Consider the following 16,534-nt stretch of genomic DNA (forward strand, 5'->3'; position numbering starts at 1 on the left):
CTTCAGGTACTTGTACACATTGATAAGATCTCCCCTCAGTCTTCCCTCCTCCATGCTAAACAGGCCCAGCTCTAGCAGCCATTCCTCATACGGCAAATGCTCCAGCCCTCTGATCATCTTTGTAGCCCTATGCTGGACTCTCTCCAGTAGCTCCTATCAAATAACATTTTTACAAAACCTGCACAATTTGGGTGCAATTTGGTTTTTTTTTTTTTTTTTTTGATGTATTCATGAGAATGAGGAGAACAAATACAATTCCTGTGTTCTTCGCCACCATACTGACTCATCCAAATTTCAAGTTTCATGGTGGTACTTTTCAAAACATTCTCTTCCCACTTTCCACACGGCACAGTTTGTGTTTATTTTGACAGCAATTAGTACACCATGTAAAATATCTCTTCAACTTAAAAGTAAGCATCATGAATCAGATTAGGAGGATGACTAACCACACAGAGTGGATTCCTTCTTCATCAGGCTGGTGAATATTTATTAGCTATTAATAATCTTAACTGAAACTGAAGCATGGACAGAAAAAAATCATTTGCCTTGAAGACAAGCTCAGAAAGAGAAAAGCTCAGAAAGAGAATTTATGCCTCTAGACATTCAGAGCTGTATCTCAAATAAAATGTTTATTCTTGAAATCACTATATTGTGGTTAGTAACATGATCTTAATTCTCACTAAATAATTCCCCCCTTAAATTCTTATGGAAATATACAACATCCCTACTCATTCACAGTGTAGCCAAGTCATGGAAAGGCCAGTATTAGTGAGTTCCATAGTCCCACATTCTTCTTCCTTTGAATAAAATGAAAAGAGGAGGCTTTTCCAGACAGCTCTATTTGCCTTCAGGGCAAAAACTAAATCTGGCATTTTCAACCATGCTTTTAAATGTCTGCTCCTTGTCATGTGCTGTGAGCTTTACGCTGAGGGCTTAACCCTGCTTCCTGGTCCTGAATTCTGAATCACTGTGCTTTTTTTTCTTATTATTTTAAGTAATAAGGTCTACCCTTTCAAAGTGCAGAAGGAGAGATTTGGAAACAAAAAAGACTAATAGTGCTAGATTCACTTTACTTCATTGTGACCTCATCAGTGCCACAACTTTACATTTAGGAAGCTGCCATCAAAAGCTCAATAACAGCAGGGCTTCTCCTCTCATCACTAGTATCTATATGACAAAACAGAAAGAAGTAAGAACTTCCCTCTTGAGGGTAGAAAAGCGAGTGAACTATGAGTCATTCTCAGACTGCAGTACTATCTTCACAGCAAAAAGGAACAAAAAAGGGAGGAGAAGGGGGGAGAAGAATGTCAGAAAATCTCACATACGCTGACTTGAATGTGGCTGAATTAAACAAGCCCAGATTACAGAAGGACACTGATGTCCCAGGTAGGTCAATCTCTCTGTCCTGAGCTTTGTGTTCACCAACCTTCCTCCCATATATTTTGAGAGAGAGGAAGACCCAAAAGGATGAAGGAGATTTGGGAGAGAAAGCTATGAAATGGTGTGGGTAAGTGTCCATGTAACTTTTTTACTAATATAGAGGGGATCGTTATAATGTCCACTTTTCATTTGTTAAGGTTCAAGTATGTGCAGTGAGTGGAGGGTGGTCATTAGTGAACTTAAGAATATACTCCAGCCATTTAGCAGATTACTCCACACTATCTGGTCCTGAACCAAGCATGCTCTCACATAGCAGACTGATTCTTGCAGCAAACTGAAAATGGCTTTGAGTTCAAAATGTTTTTGTCATTTGAAGCAGTGTTATGTGTAGTTTCATTCTTCTTATGGAGTATAGCAGGCATTACTTGGGGATTTTATTTTCTTCATCTTGTCTGTACACACTACGCACTTAATAAATCTAGCATACAAATTTTTATGGTCAGATTTCATTTAATTTAGTATAAATGATTTTGCCAAATTCTGACCTAAACCTCATCTTGCTTTAAAGCAAAAGAAATTCTTCCATAAACTTTTGCACCATTTTTGCTACACCTGCATAAAATTACGTCCCAAAGTAATAGACATCATATATCTTATCACTCTGTTTCATTCTCTTTTTCCTTCTCTTTCTTTTTAACTTTCCTAACTCTTTGACAGAAATTGTAGTAGCACCTATTTTCTGCCATCCTGTGCCTTTTGTTTTTTTGAAGTGTGATCTCTTGCCGTCTATTTTGAGTTTGAGTTTCTACTGCTCCAAGAAAGTTTTCATCACCTGTTTTAACAGATTACTCCACTAAATTGCCTTGCAGCTACAATAGATGCTACCAATTAAAATTTCCATTTTCTTTACAATTTAATCAATGTACTTCTACTTACAGCTTTTATACCATTTTCATACCATTTTCTGTTTTCTGTTTGTGCCTTTCTGGAAGACTCTTATCAGCTCCTTTCCTGTGTGTATTTATGTGTCTCTGCACTATATCTTCCCATGAGTATGCGCATCATATCATCTCTTCTGTCTTCTGTTCTTTTTCCTCCAGTTTTTATATGCCCTTCCTCTTCTTTCTTTTCTCATGTACTTTCTTCTGTACACTGTATTTATTACTTACAGATGCTAGAGTAGTTCTCACTACTCTCACCATTTTGATGTTACTGGCAACCCACACAAATTTAGTATGATCTGTAGTTTTCCGTTGTGGCAATTGTAGCCATTCTTACCATTCTCATGCAACTGTAAATTGGGAAGGATAGTCAGACAACATTACACATTTTCTTCCACTTGTGTTTATATTTAAAATGCCATGTTTGTATGTGTGTACTGTGGCCCATATCTCCTCTGTTATTGTCTGCACTGAATTGTGTTCAGTAAACAGTTTTTTACTGTCTGTAACAGGTATTCTGAAGTTTAAATGCAACGGACAGTAATATTACTGTGGCACAATTGAAAAAATCAATAAATTATATCAGTTACTGCCATGTGTTTATCATTTCTTATCATTTCAGATGTTTTTGTTGCAGTTGAGTTGTTCTTTATTCTATGGGAGTTTTTTTTTTTTACTTGTTTTTTAGATTCAATATATGCAGAAGTGAAAGCTAAATCCCTAGACACAAATGCTGTAGCTAGCTACAAGGCGCATGGTGAGTTTTTAGCTATTTGCAAAACTGATCTGAATTTAAACAATGAAGAGAGGATTCCATTCCTTATTTTCCCTGAGTATATTGATATAAAGACATATGGGAGACAAGAAGAAACGGATATCTGCTTTATTTAGCTAGTGCAGGGAGCAGCTGTTGTGCTGGTTATGTGCAACTAAGTATTTGTTGGTTTCGCTGGCATAAGAAAGTAAGACTGTTTTGGGCCAGCCCAAGCAACCACCTAGCCCTGTCTCCAGCAGTGGGCATGAGCCCACTAGAGAACAGCTAGAGATGAGTAAGAAGAGGATAGGTATATATGATACTCCCCCTAATATTGTCACGTATGTCTAATGACTCAGGGATTTCCTGAGATAGATGTGCTTCTACTAACTTACTCTCAGTGAGTTTCTCTTCTACAAACTTGTCCAATCTTCCCTTGAGTCCACACATATCTTTAGTTTCCACAACATCTCTTAGCAAGGGGGTTTATGGTTCTGCTACACATCACATGAAGAACTAGCCGCTTGCTTTTGTTCTGAGTTGACTTCCTATTAGTTTCATTTGATGCTCAATGGAAAAGAGAGTAAGCAGTTGAACCCTATGCAAGGTCTCCATTATACTCAGGATTTCATGCACAACCTCTTCTTGGTCATCTCTTTTCCAGACTGAAGAACCCTACTCTACCCAGTTATTCCTTGCTTCCCTGCTCCGAACCTTTTCCCATATGCTCTTTGAAACAAGGGTAGCAGAATTTCATGCAGCATTCAAGTGGCAGACTAAATATCTGTGATTTCTGTCCATTTCTGAAAGATTCTTAACATGTTACTTGATTTTTTTTTTTTTTTTTTGATCATTATGGAGCACTGAACTGATGTTTTCATGGTTCCAAAGAACTTACTGTCAGGTCATCTGAGAGCCCAACATTTCGTATGTGAAGTTGGGACCACCAATGCCAGCTTCTACGCATGTACCTCTGTTTGCCTCATCTGCTATTATGTTGCCCAGTCTGCCAAGGAATCCTGGAATTCTGGGCAATCTGCTTTTGTATGTTCCCTGGATATCCATACGTTATCAACAAATCCCCATAGTGCTGTACACCCCATTCCAGATTGTTTAGGAACTGGTTAAGTAGCAGATCCTAGCACAGTCTCCTGGGAAATTATATTAGTGACTTTCTTCTGTTCAAGAACTGATGATTGAATCCTTCTGTCTGTTTTCTAGTTTTTAATCAATTATTTATCCATGCCGCGACCTTTCCCCTTTCCCATGGCTCATTTGCCTTTGCTGAAGGATGTTGTCAAAAGCCATTTGAAACTCGCACACATCACCCCTCCAGAGAACTCAGAGAAGTCGTAGGAAAAACTTCTTGTACAAAAGCCCTAAAGAATCCTGCAGCTTGGTCAAATTTATTCAGTTTTTCACTAACTCCATGTTTTGTTGTAGTTCCCACTATGTTCCCTGGTACAGCTACTAGGATAACAGGCCTGAAGTTCATAGATCTCTGCAGCCTTGGTTATTTATTTATCTTTAATTTACATAAGATATGTTACCTTCCATTCCATGGGTGCAAAGGTAGCTTTAAGAGAAGGGTTACAAAACAGCATTAGTAATACAGTGTCCTAAAATAGGATATCTACCCAGTTCTTACTTAGTCAGCACTGATGTGAAGGATTGCTTTGGCTTCATTTCTATGGCTTTGTCTTGTGAGTGCTTCCTGGATACCCTGACCATTCACTAGCTTATAGATCTCTAGCAAGCCATCTTGCTCTTAATATGTTTGAAGACAGGTTTAGTGGTAATTCTGATGCCTTTTACTTCTTAAGTTTTCTTTTGTCTATTATTTTTAAAAATTTAAACTTTAATCCCTCAAGATTTCTGTTACTTTCTATTTTCTTCATTTGATGACTACAGCTTGGAAAGAGACCTTCTTATTCCTAATGACCTGTTTCTGATAGCTCTGACAGCTTTCTTTTACCTATTCTTAACCCTTTTTTAGTAAGTGGTTGTATTAGCCATGTGTGGCCAATATAATATCCTTTAGTAAGATATTCTTTGCCTATAAGGATTTCCTTCTTTTAGCAGTCCTATTTAGTTTCCTTTTAATAAGATTCCTCTCCTTTATTTAGTTCCCTTCTTTTACCCATTAGCACTCCATCATTCCTGTACCTTTTGTATTCTGATACTAAGAAGATTCCCTTCCTCTTATCCACTTCCCAGAACACCTAGCATGTCTGCGTGCTATTCAGTTACTGAATCACAGGTGGCCAGGGCCATTTGCCAAGAAAGAACATTCTGTCTGGGTTCAGGATGCAAATCTAGAAGGCCATGGATCTGTTGTAGGTCCTCTGTGACATCTTCCAGATGCATTCAGATATCTCAGATACTTGAGGGCATCTCAGATGGCATCAGACAGTCATTTTTAGGCACCTGAGCCCTGACTGTCTTAGTCTAAGGTTGGAAATTCCAGATCTTCCCATCGTAATTGTCAGATTTCTGGTACAAGTGTAGGTGTTCCATAGCTTTGTTTTCCTTCTTAACACTCTATTAAACACTCTATCTTAACAATCTATTAAAATGACAATTTGTTTTCCATTTTCTGCTTGATTGTTCTCACTCTTTGACCTTTTTGCCTTTGACCTTTGACCTCTTGAGGATACATTTGACATAGTAACATCATGCTATACAGATCTTTAGCCGCTGTCTGCTTCTGCTTCTTCATTTTAAAAGTTACTAGAAGCCTTCCAGATTTTAAGTCCATTATTTTGGCTCCCTTTTCATTAAGTTTGCTCCTGGTTAAGATGAAGTGTCCTGTTTGGGCATTCTGCATCAGGTGTTTTCCAAATTCTTGAAGAATCATGAACTGTTCCTTACTCCATCTTCTCAGTCAAAAGCCTTATCACTTCTCCCTCCAGTGTTGCTTGGGAGCAAGTTTCTGGAATTGTCATCTTAGAATTCCTGGTCACGAACTTCCTCTCTATAAATTTCCATTCTACTAAAACATCTCTCTACACTTCCCAGTCTTCTTGGTAGCCACATTTTATCAACAAAATCAACATGTTTTTCCTGCATGAATGCAATAGATTTGTTGATTAGTGAATCAACATGTTTTGAGAGTGGAATCACTTGCTGACAAAACCTCCTCAGGCAGAAAATCTGACAGGACAGTGTTCCTGTGCACTTCCTTCACCATTCCTTGCAAAACTTGTTTAAAAACAGTCCAGTTTAGTACTATACCAAGGATGACAACTTCTTAGTATTTTACTAATTTAATCAGTAATGTAAAGATAGGAATGAAAATGAGGTTACCAAGCAAGCAAGCACACAGGACAGACTAGACATTGATTGTAGTAAGGATGAAGATTCAGGATGGCATCTTTCTTTATGTAAAACAATTTTTGTTCTTCAGGTCCCAGTGGCCAAGCAGACCTCATAAACAGCAAAGGCAGAAGAAGGGGTAAGTAAATACTCCAGCAGAAATGTGAAGCAGGAAAGCTCTCCTTTACCTTCTAATTCAATGTCTGATGAGTCCAGCTAGCTATTGAACATCTTATATGTTCTTCTTGGAACTGCCAGTGCTTTACAGCACTCAGCTAGTATTCACTGAGGGGACAGACTAACAAATAATTCAAAGATCTCCTTGAAGTAAATTTGGAACAGAAAAACCATAAGGGATAGTCAAAACAAGGAGGAAAAAAAAAAGACAACTCAATTGCTCCGGAAAATGAGTTATGTTGGGCAATATCACGTGACAGGACCTGTATCTAGTAGACTGGATACTTCACTGGATTTTGAGAGAGTAGATAAGCAGCCTAGAAAACAATACTCTAGTATTAATTACAGCAGAATTTAACCAAGTATTCTAGACAATGGCAGAAGGATTCAGGTTGAACACCTGCCCTGGAAAAAATGGGTATGCATTTTATCACAAGAAGAACAAGCATTAGCAGGAACAGCACTGAGGCATTTTGCATAACTTGGAAGGGTCCTGTCAGATTGAGCCTGAAGAGGAAACATGAAGAGAGTCTTTTCTTAAACTTTGAAGACAAAAGGTTCCTTTCCTAGTTGTTCCCCTAATATATATCTTTTCTATCTGTCTGTAGGTAAAAGCTGTTGCTCCAGAACATGTGTTGCTGTATTCATTGCTATGATAGTCCTCCTTCTCCTAGCCTTAGGGTTGGGGCTGATACTAATGTGTAAGTTCTGCTAAAAATATCAATAGTGTAATTCATTTTTGACTCTCACCCAGTGACTGAGATCTATCTAACTCACGACATCCAAAACCAATAGCAATACAACGTGAATTTGAAGGCAAAGGAAAATACTTTTTATATAAGTGTGGCCATGAGACGGAATCTCTAAAGGAGTTGAATGGTTTGAAACTTTAAAATTATCCAAAAAAAGCCAAAAACCCAAGGATCAAAACTGACAACACTGAAACAATAAATCATTTATTATACAAATGTTTTAGAAAAAACAACAAATAAAAATAGGATAATATCTATCAGAATTATGATTGTTCTCCACGAGCATATATGAAAGAGATGATCTTGTATTATATCACTAAGTGGTCCATAACACTAAAAAACTCTAAATAAATACGATGGAAAGCACATTTGAAAGAGGTAGCTAAGTCACAACTTAAAGGAATTTGCATTTCACTCTAATAAAGGCCTAGTACTACTTTCTCTGCAAATATATGATTGAATTCATAACAACCTTTGAGCTAAGTAAAAATATATGTTTTTTAAAAAAGAAAACATTCTTATCTCCTATGACCATTAGACAAAATAAATTTTAATAGGGCCATGTAGTACCTTCCCTTGAAAATTTTCAAGGAATCATTTTTAACTTTCAGGTGTGGTTGCATGTTTCTTTTCATCCTCTGGTAGCAGAGCAAACTGAAGGGGTTTCCACAATCGATTGCTTAATTACAACGAAGCACCACAGTTTGCCATCTATTCGAAGATGCACTTGAAAAAAACTCTTTATGAAGACATACCATAAATCTTGACCCAGGAAATGATCAGAACATTAAAAAAAAAAAAAAAAAAGTTGAAAGGGTAGTCAAAGATGGTTTAAGGCTCAGAGTAAAGGACAGATGTTTGATAGCGCTCTTACCCTTATAAAAAGTAAAATACCTCAAGAAAGGCAAAATTTAAAAAACCCTTGATATAACAAGGTTAAATCACAAGCATTTAATAGAGTTTTAAATCATGAGTTGAATGAGTATTCCTTAGACTTGGATTCAAATCTGGCTTCAGTTTATTTACTTTGCTCCTTTCACTCCTGCCTCAACATACCAGAAAAAAACACCTAAGAAACTTGAGTTACTGGTGCAAATCATATCAAATTGTTTTTTAATCTCAAGTGAAAACTGTTGTCATTTTTGTTGTTTATTTATTTCTAAGTTTTAATTTTATACGAGACTGACTTTTGATTTTCTTTTGCCAAATAAACAGTTGAAAATGAACAATGTGTTTAAATAAACCAAGCTAGCCCCCCTTGATATTATTCCATCATACTAGAGGTCTACAGGGGAATTTAGGACAGAATGACTTTTTCATTTCTGTCCATGAATTTTAGTCAGTTCAACTTGACAAGAAATGTTTATAAAGTTCATAGGCGTGTAAGATTATTTTCTTTCTTCTTGATAGAAAATTAAACTGTTTGTAAATAAAAAAATTGTCCCAGCAATTCATGTTCTGGTCTTTCAAGAATATGCAGGTCTAACTTCGATTCAAACATTACTTGAATTAACTTTTGCCTTCCTATTGCTCTTTTCTGAAACCAGGAGATGATATCCAGCATGAAGATATATACATATATATAAATATATGTATAAAAAGAGATAATTTCAAACTGACCTTTCTGTTCTATTTTTCAGTGCTGCTCTAGGGATTCATTGAAAGGCAAGGAAAGCCTTGATGCTTCCAATTAGCATATCAATAAAGTAGCATAAAGATCACAGTGTTAAGTTGTTCAAATTAGAAAATTGGTATTGTTGCTTGCTAGGTTTCAGTGCCTTTGAAATGCCTTCAGTAATGTTGCTCTCTGAAACTCTCAAGAAGATTTAATCTATAGATGGCAATATGTTCTAAGAAAACCTTGAGTCCCCATTTGGGTGTTATAAACTGATTTCAGTCTGGTAGGAGAACCAGTGAGGCATTGTTTGTTTTTGTAATGCATACCTATATGTTTTCATTTCTAATTTTTCACAGAAATATATGCTTTAAAATTATACTAGCTATCATGTACATTGTATATGAAGGGCTTCAAAGTATTCATACAAACAGCACTTCAAGTGTATATGCAAGGGCTAAGAGTGTAATGCAAAAACAACTTCTTCAGCTACTAAAATAAAATAGTCCTTTATATCTGTTCATATCACATTTTTGAGAACTTTTCCTGAAGTTTAAACTGTTTTTCTCCTTCTTCTAAACATACAGTTGTTTCTTGTTTTCCTGATCCTTATTATTTCTGTGATGATTATCTGTTTTAATATTCTGTACTCTAAATATTCTAAAATGTGTATTTTAGCACATATTTCACTGTACATAAGCTAGTATACAATTCTACACACCAGAGCTTTAAGAAACTTTATTTTCAAATATTCAGATATGTGTCTTTCTTTGAGTTTTTGATACTGATATCTAAAAAGCAACTTCTCCTACACTAGATACACAAGATATCAGAAGTTCATCCTTAAAAGGAACAGGGTAAATCATTTAATTCTCAGCAAAATTAAACTTCAATTAACCTCCTTTTGATGTCTTCCTGAATTGCAAATTATAGAGTAGAAATAGCATTGTGCACTGTCAGCACTTGCTGTAAGTCTAAGCTCGAAATGTAGGGGGCCATCAGCTCTGTGAAATCCTGAGATCTTCTTTAAATTCCATCATTTTCAGACCAATGTTTTAGGGATGACAGTAAAACTTCCTTCTCACAACTCTAAAAGTTGAGTTCTTGCTTGTTGTTAGGGAAAGAGATGTAGATTATCTCAATTCCTCAGGCAGTGTGATTTCCTAGTCTTTAGTGGCTTTTACAGTTCATATTTCAACTATCTATAAAAGACTATTATAACAATATTGCTATAGTAGTTATTAAATTAGACCTCTGTTTCTCTAAAAGTGATCTCTCCAACACCAGAGTCCAGAACTGCAGAACAGAAGAATATGGTTCAGTGACTCTGATTTTTGGGAAAGAAAATATAATTATTTTCCAAATTATTTCCCAGAATAACACTGCTACGTCTCAATTATTTCCCCTCAATCACCGATGATCACTGTCTGGTTTCACTCTCTGGCTTTAGGCTTGCTGAAGCAGTGGATTAATTCTTTATACTGAAAATAGGATTCATTTAAGTCTCTTTTCAGTTTGGAATCTCTGAGAGACCTTCAAACTAGTGTCTGCTCTAGACATTTTTGGTACTAGGATTTCTTAAACCATCATAGAATCATAGAATCAGTAAGGTTGGAAGGGACCTCTGGAGATCATCTAGTCCAACCTCCCTGCTCAGCAGGGTCACCTAGAGCATGTTAGACAGGGTTGCATCCAGGCGGGCCTTGAAGATCTCCAGAGAAGGAGACTCCACAACCTCTCTGGGCAACCTGTTCCAGTGCTCCATCACTCTCACTGTGAAGAAATTCCCCCTCACATTCAGGCAGAACTTCCTGTGCTTCAATTTCTGCCCATTGCCTCTTGTCCTGTCACATGGGACAACTGAAAAGAATTTGTCCCCATCCCCTTGACACCCTCCCTTCAGGTACTTGTACACATTGATAAGATCTCCCCTCAGTCTGCTCTTCCCCAGGCTAAACAGGCCCAGCTCTTGCAGCCGTTCCTCATAGGGCAGATGCTCCAGCCCTCTGATCATCTTTGTAGCCCTACGCCGGTCTCTCTCCAGTAGCTCCAAGTCTCTCTCGTACTGGCGAGCCCAGAACTGGATGCAGTAGTCGAGATGAGGCCTCAGCAGGGCTGAGTAGAAGGGCAGGATCACCTCCCTCAGCCTGCTAGCAACATTCTTCCTAATGCACCCCAGGAGACCATTGGCCTTCCTGGCCACAAGGGCACATTGATGGCTCATGGTTAGGTTTGTCATCCACCAGCACTCCCAGGTCCTTCTCTGCCAAGCTGCTCTCCAGAAGGTCAGCCCCCAGCTTGTACCGGTGCCTAGGGTTATTTTTCCCTAGATGCTGGACTCATGTCATCATGTTCTATCTTCAGATATAACTGAATCAAGATATGTGGGGAGAAGTGATATGTTTTATGAAATCAGTATATATTTTTTTTTCTTTGCAATTGCCATACGGCTAAAAGCTACCCCACTGAATAATAAAAATAAGATTATAAGCCTTACTCCATCATCTCCTTTTTGGATGCTTGGTCTCATAATGTTCAACAAGCAGAGACAGCTGCCTCCTGTTGAGCATTTCTATTAATATTAAAATGACATGCACGGACTGGAATCTTATATTTTTCAGTTTTAAGGAATCAGAAGCCTCCTGCAGAACAAGAATCTCCCATAGGCAAAGAAAGAGGTAAATCATGTACATTTCAGCCTTGATATCTGTATTGAAACATATATTGAACACTACTGTTTCATTCCTACCTAGGGGAGCAACAATTTTAGATCAGCTTCAGATGGTGCACAGGTTTGCTCCGCTTGAGTATCTCATCTCTTTTGGATTTGGGGTAGGAGCAAATAGTCAAAGCAGCTCCTAGTTGAGTGGAAGCATGCTTAATCAAGAATAGGCTGGCTTGAGCACCGATCTCTCATGGCTGCCTGTTGATTCTTACCACTGTAATTATAAATACACGATACATCACATTTGTGGCTACTTGGAAATTAAGCTCTTTGGAAATCTGTTTCATAGTATGTTACCACGTTTGTTTGTTTTTCAGTGGAGGAGCAGAAAAATGAGGATTAGGTATTGTTTGTGTTGTGATGGTGTTGGGGGGGGTTCTCACCTGCTGCAGGCTATCTAGGGAACTTTGACAGATACAGTAAAATGGTCAGCCATTCACAGCAGAAATTGTCATCTTATTTCCAGCCCTTCCAAACACAAGCAGCCCACTTCAACCAGAAACGGTCTCCACCATCTCTGAAGAGACAATAGGTATGTGATTATCTATCATTCAAAATCCAGTTTTCAGATTGCTTTTTTAGGGGTGTTCTAGATTCTGTTCAGGAAAACAAACAAACAAACAACCTGACATCTCAGAAATAGAGATCTTATTCTCTACAATCACATGATAAGCACTCAAAGCCAAGCAGGGACTTTCCACATTTTCATCTTCTTTAAAACTAGTGCTTGGTCAGCACTGCATTATTGCTTCAAGAGGAGGGAGAATTATTAGCTCCCCCATGCTAGTACAGAGGAGCCAGTGATTGAGGAGGCATGTATATGTGGACATGAATATAACATTCCCTTTGGTATCACAGCATTACAGTGAGTATAATGGATCAATGTGCTCATACTGCTTTCTCAAATGCCCCTCTATTCTTACCATTTTAAAACTAAGTGTAATTCCATTTCATTATTTCAGAGCTGTAGGATAAGTAGCTGAACAATCACACAGTCTCCTTTTCACTGTACTATATTCCCCTTTGCTGTTCCTCCCAGTACCTCCTGCCTGGCAATGCAGAAAAATGTTTTTTCTCTCAGTAACATCAGTATTGCCACATTTTGCAGCAAGTAAATAAGAGGCTTGAAAATTGAAAGCTACTTTTTCCCCCTACATTTTCTCTCTATTTCCTGAACAAAGGTTCAAAAAGCTACATTATGTTATCTGTGATTTTACTGCTCTGGCTCATCCCTAGCGACTCTTGGGCTGATATTAACTACAGAGCATGGCAGGGACCCCTGCTGGTCCAGTGACAATTATGACCAGAATTGAACAAGTTGTTTCCTGGCTCTAAAATTACATTCTTATCTTTCTTTTATAATGGGATACTTTCATTAGGATGAACATGTATTTTTCCACCTCTGTTCTTCCCTCTTGCAGGCTGCCCCTCAGGTTGGGTAATAAGCAGGAAAAAATGCTACTTCTTTTCTCAGAATAGGGACATAAAAGATTGGGACACCTATCGCCAAGAATGTAAGAAAATGGATTCGGACCTGGTGATTATCAACAACAAGGAAGAATTGGTGAGATCTAAATTCATGGGGCTGCTTATAGGATCAGTTGACTTTTACACCAAAAGGTTATGAGCTAGAGTTGTGTCTTCTCATGTTATATGCCTTTGGGGGCCTATAAGCCACTGCCAGTAATAGACACAGAGCATCTCTGCAGGGTGGCAAAGACCTTCACAATAAGATGCATCTTGGTGCTTGAAGTCTTGTATGTGGAAGCTTCTCTCCTCAGTCATGCTCCCAAGGGAAGGAACAAACTCTCATCCTACTTAACTTCTGCTTCAAATGCATTTAACACACTAACCAAGACCAAGAAAATCAAACAGACATTTTTGTCAGATAATAGCTTTGAACAAAACAGAAAAGCCTTCCCATCACAATAGGAAAATCTCCAGCTAGCAAGTCACATCTGAGTAACTGCAATGCTTTAACGGGAGCATGGGTATTGTCTTCTAGTTAGTCCTTTGCTAAGACCCCCAGGAAGCAGGATGAGATAAGTAAGAACTTTTTTAAACAGAAGAATTCAGTCTTTGAAGCTGTGGAAAGATAAAGTGTGGTTGGATTGACATCATTTATTTTATGTATGTTGGATATTTAGCACTAAGTTTTCTGTGCACCTCTGCTGAAGAAAATGTAATTTGAGTGTATTGTCACTCTTCACTTCCTTTCTAGGAGTACCTTATTTCAAAATCGAAAGGTCATTACTATTTACTTGGTCTCAAGTATTCCAGCAGTGAGAGGAAATGGAAGTGGATTAATGGTACAGAACACCACACAGACATGTAAGCTTACTTCAGCAAGTCACTGTGGAAACAGTCACAAAGACTCTAGGGCAAATAACAGAGCCTGCCAGGAAATGCAAACAAAATCAGGGACTGAGAGTTATAGCAACTTAATTCTTTGAGATTCAGGTCCCACAGTACTGCCCTGTGACTGTTCAAGGGAGCACATGAGTGGATTACATAGGAATACTGGAATGTTGAATCAGGAAGTGATAGGAGTACACATCTGAGTTGTAGTTCCACTGGGGAACTTGGTATCTGCCTAGATGGGACTTCCAGTGGAAAGGAAAAGGATATATCAGATAGACAGGAGAGACTGATCTCAACACAAATAAATGGAGGGTACCAGAAAAGGGAAAGTGTTTGGATGAAAAAGCTTAGCCCAGATATCTTTGCTGAGGACTAGGGAATAAAATTAGGAATGGCAGGGGGAGTCTCCTGTAAGGTAGCCTCCAGTCCTACTGTCTTAGTATCCTTAGCATGCCTTAGTAGCAAGATCAGATACTTCTCTGTCTTTCATGGAAGTGACATTGATTATCTTGCAACAGTTTCTTTTCATCAAGCTGAATCAGGAACACAACTAAATCTGAATTTCTTTGCTTGTCCAGGTTTACAATAGCAGGAGAGATGACTGACTATTTCTGCACTGTTATTGGATTTGACCAAGTAGCAACTGCACCTTGCAATGGATCCTCAACAACACAAAATATGTGTGAAAAAGCTGCAAATATTTGAGCTCTCCCCAAAATGGCAGAAGCAGAGACATAAGCAAAAGATCCAGGCAGAAATCTTACCCTTATCTTCGTATAGGAATATTGGGTGGAATTTGTCTCACAGCTTTTGCGACCTTAAATACCCAATCTAAGCAAGTCTGATTGGCTCCCTTTAGAGTTAACTTGCTAAGCTTAGCACTCTTTTCTAAGATGCATGTCCAAGACTGGATGGATCACTCTCTAGAGAAGCTTGCATTTGCAAACTGTTAAAGACCTCCTCTGTTAAAAAACATAGTGGATACCATATCCCTGTGGGGCTAAAATGTGATTGCCCACGAAAAGTGAGATGATCCTACACTGTAAAGTCGTGCATAAAATCCCCACCAATCCTGTGCAGGTCAGGGAAAGTGTGTCAGATTTAGTGTCAGCCCTGACGCCAAATTGTCCAGGACAAAGAGCAGTAGGGATCACCAGAGTCTAAAAAACAATGCCATAACAATAGCTAAACTGCACCAGAAAATAATCAAACTGAGAAAAGAGATGGCTGTGAAGAAGCTGGCAAGAGGGTGAGAGTGACCTACAGAAAATGAGAACACAGCAGATTGACCTGTTTTTTTCAGGATAGTTATCAGTGAAGAAAATCATGCAAGAAGTTTTTTCCTGCACTGAAATGTGTCTGCAAGCACCAGGAGCTGGTGGTACCAGTAGAGTAGAGTAGTGACTAGCAAATAGTGAACATAACCAGAGCTTTTCCAATATTCTTCCTTGGGACCTTGGGTTTGCGTGACTCCAAGGATTAGAGTCTCACAATCTCCTTTGAACACTGTGAGGCAGAATCACTCCTACTTCAAATGTCACCATGGTCATGCCATGACTCTCTCCTGCATCTGCAGACTGGAGAAAGCTCTGTGAATTCCTTAATAAAGCGATAGTGATGTTATGCTTGCACATAGGAATTTCTTGTTTGCTTGTTTAACCAGATAATATCTACTTTCTAAATGTTGTACCCAAGGCTAGTGAAAAATACAATCATGTAGGAAACTGTCTCACATTCTGACCTGAAAGTACATTGTAGACAATTCTCCTCCGTGACCCTACTCATCAAGATTCATCTGAGGCATATCTGTAGTTCCCCCACTGACCTTAGTCACAAAAGTAAGAATGCAGAAGTGTAATGCAAAAATTTCAATGGCTGAAACCAGACTATTATTTGAGACTATTATTTGAGAAGACAGGGTTTATCAGTAAGCTGAGCTGCAGGGATTATTTATTTGTTCTCAGTTTAGAGGGCTGTCCTTCTGTTACCATATTTCAGCTGCTGTGCTTTTGTCCAGTGGGGCTTGGTGAAGGAGGCAGGGAAAACCCCTTTCCTGGCAGCAGCTGGACCTGGAGGGAGTTTGGAGGCTTCATCAAGCAGCAGATACAAGCAGCTAAGCATCAGGAAGCTGCCCTAAGGCCACAGTGGGATGGTAAGAAATCCATCGAACCCAGAAAGCCATGGAAGGCTGCAGAACTGAGAAGCAATCCCTGCTTACAAGGAAATAGCAAACAAGGGAGGAAGTTTGATTTAAAGTCATTCATAGAATTATAGCCAAGTGTGTTATGAGCAAAATATCTTCAGTTTAGATATACTGTTACCAAGCCTGTGTTTCTCACACTCCTGTCAATTACCTCTGATAAAGGGACTAACCAGTAAACCAGAGAACTCACAATGCAAAAGCAGTCCTAGGAAAGTGTATCCTTGAGTAAGTGCATTGAGTTCTTGCTCTGCCAAGATACATGGACAAAGATAGAAAGACACTCAGGTCATAAAACAAAAGCATATTGTGTA

At 38.5% G+C, this 16,534-nt stretch overlaps 1 protein-coding gene across 1 annotated transcript; it reads left to right on the forward strand.

Annotated features, from left to right (window-relative positions):
* Positions 1 to 1,300: 1,300 nt before the first annotated feature.
* Positions 1,301 to 15,620, forward strand: LOC134137851 (killer cell lectin-like receptor subfamily B member 1). The gene is made up of 8 exons (XM_062570961.1): positions 1,301 to 1,386; positions 3,010 to 3,078; positions 7,176 to 7,268; positions 11,556 to 11,612; positions 12,126 to 12,191; positions 13,081 to 13,223; positions 13,881 to 13,990; positions 14,599 to 15,620. Exons 1-8 carry the CDS (start codon positions 1,305 to 1,307, stop codon positions 14,723 to 14,725), a joined length of 747 nt encoding a protein of 248 aa, XP_062426945.1. The 5' UTR covers positions 1,301 to 1,304; the 3' UTR covers positions 14,726 to 15,620.
* The last annotated feature ends 914 nt before the right edge of the window (positions 15,621 to 16,534 follow it).

Source organism: Rhea pennata, chromosome 1 (assembly GCF_028389875.1).
Source record: "Rhea pennata isolate bPtePen1 chromosome 1, bPtePen1.pri, whole genome shotgun sequence".
NCBI classification, from domain to species: Eukaryota; Metazoa; Chordata; class Aves; order Rheiformes; family Rheidae; genus Rhea; species Rhea pennata.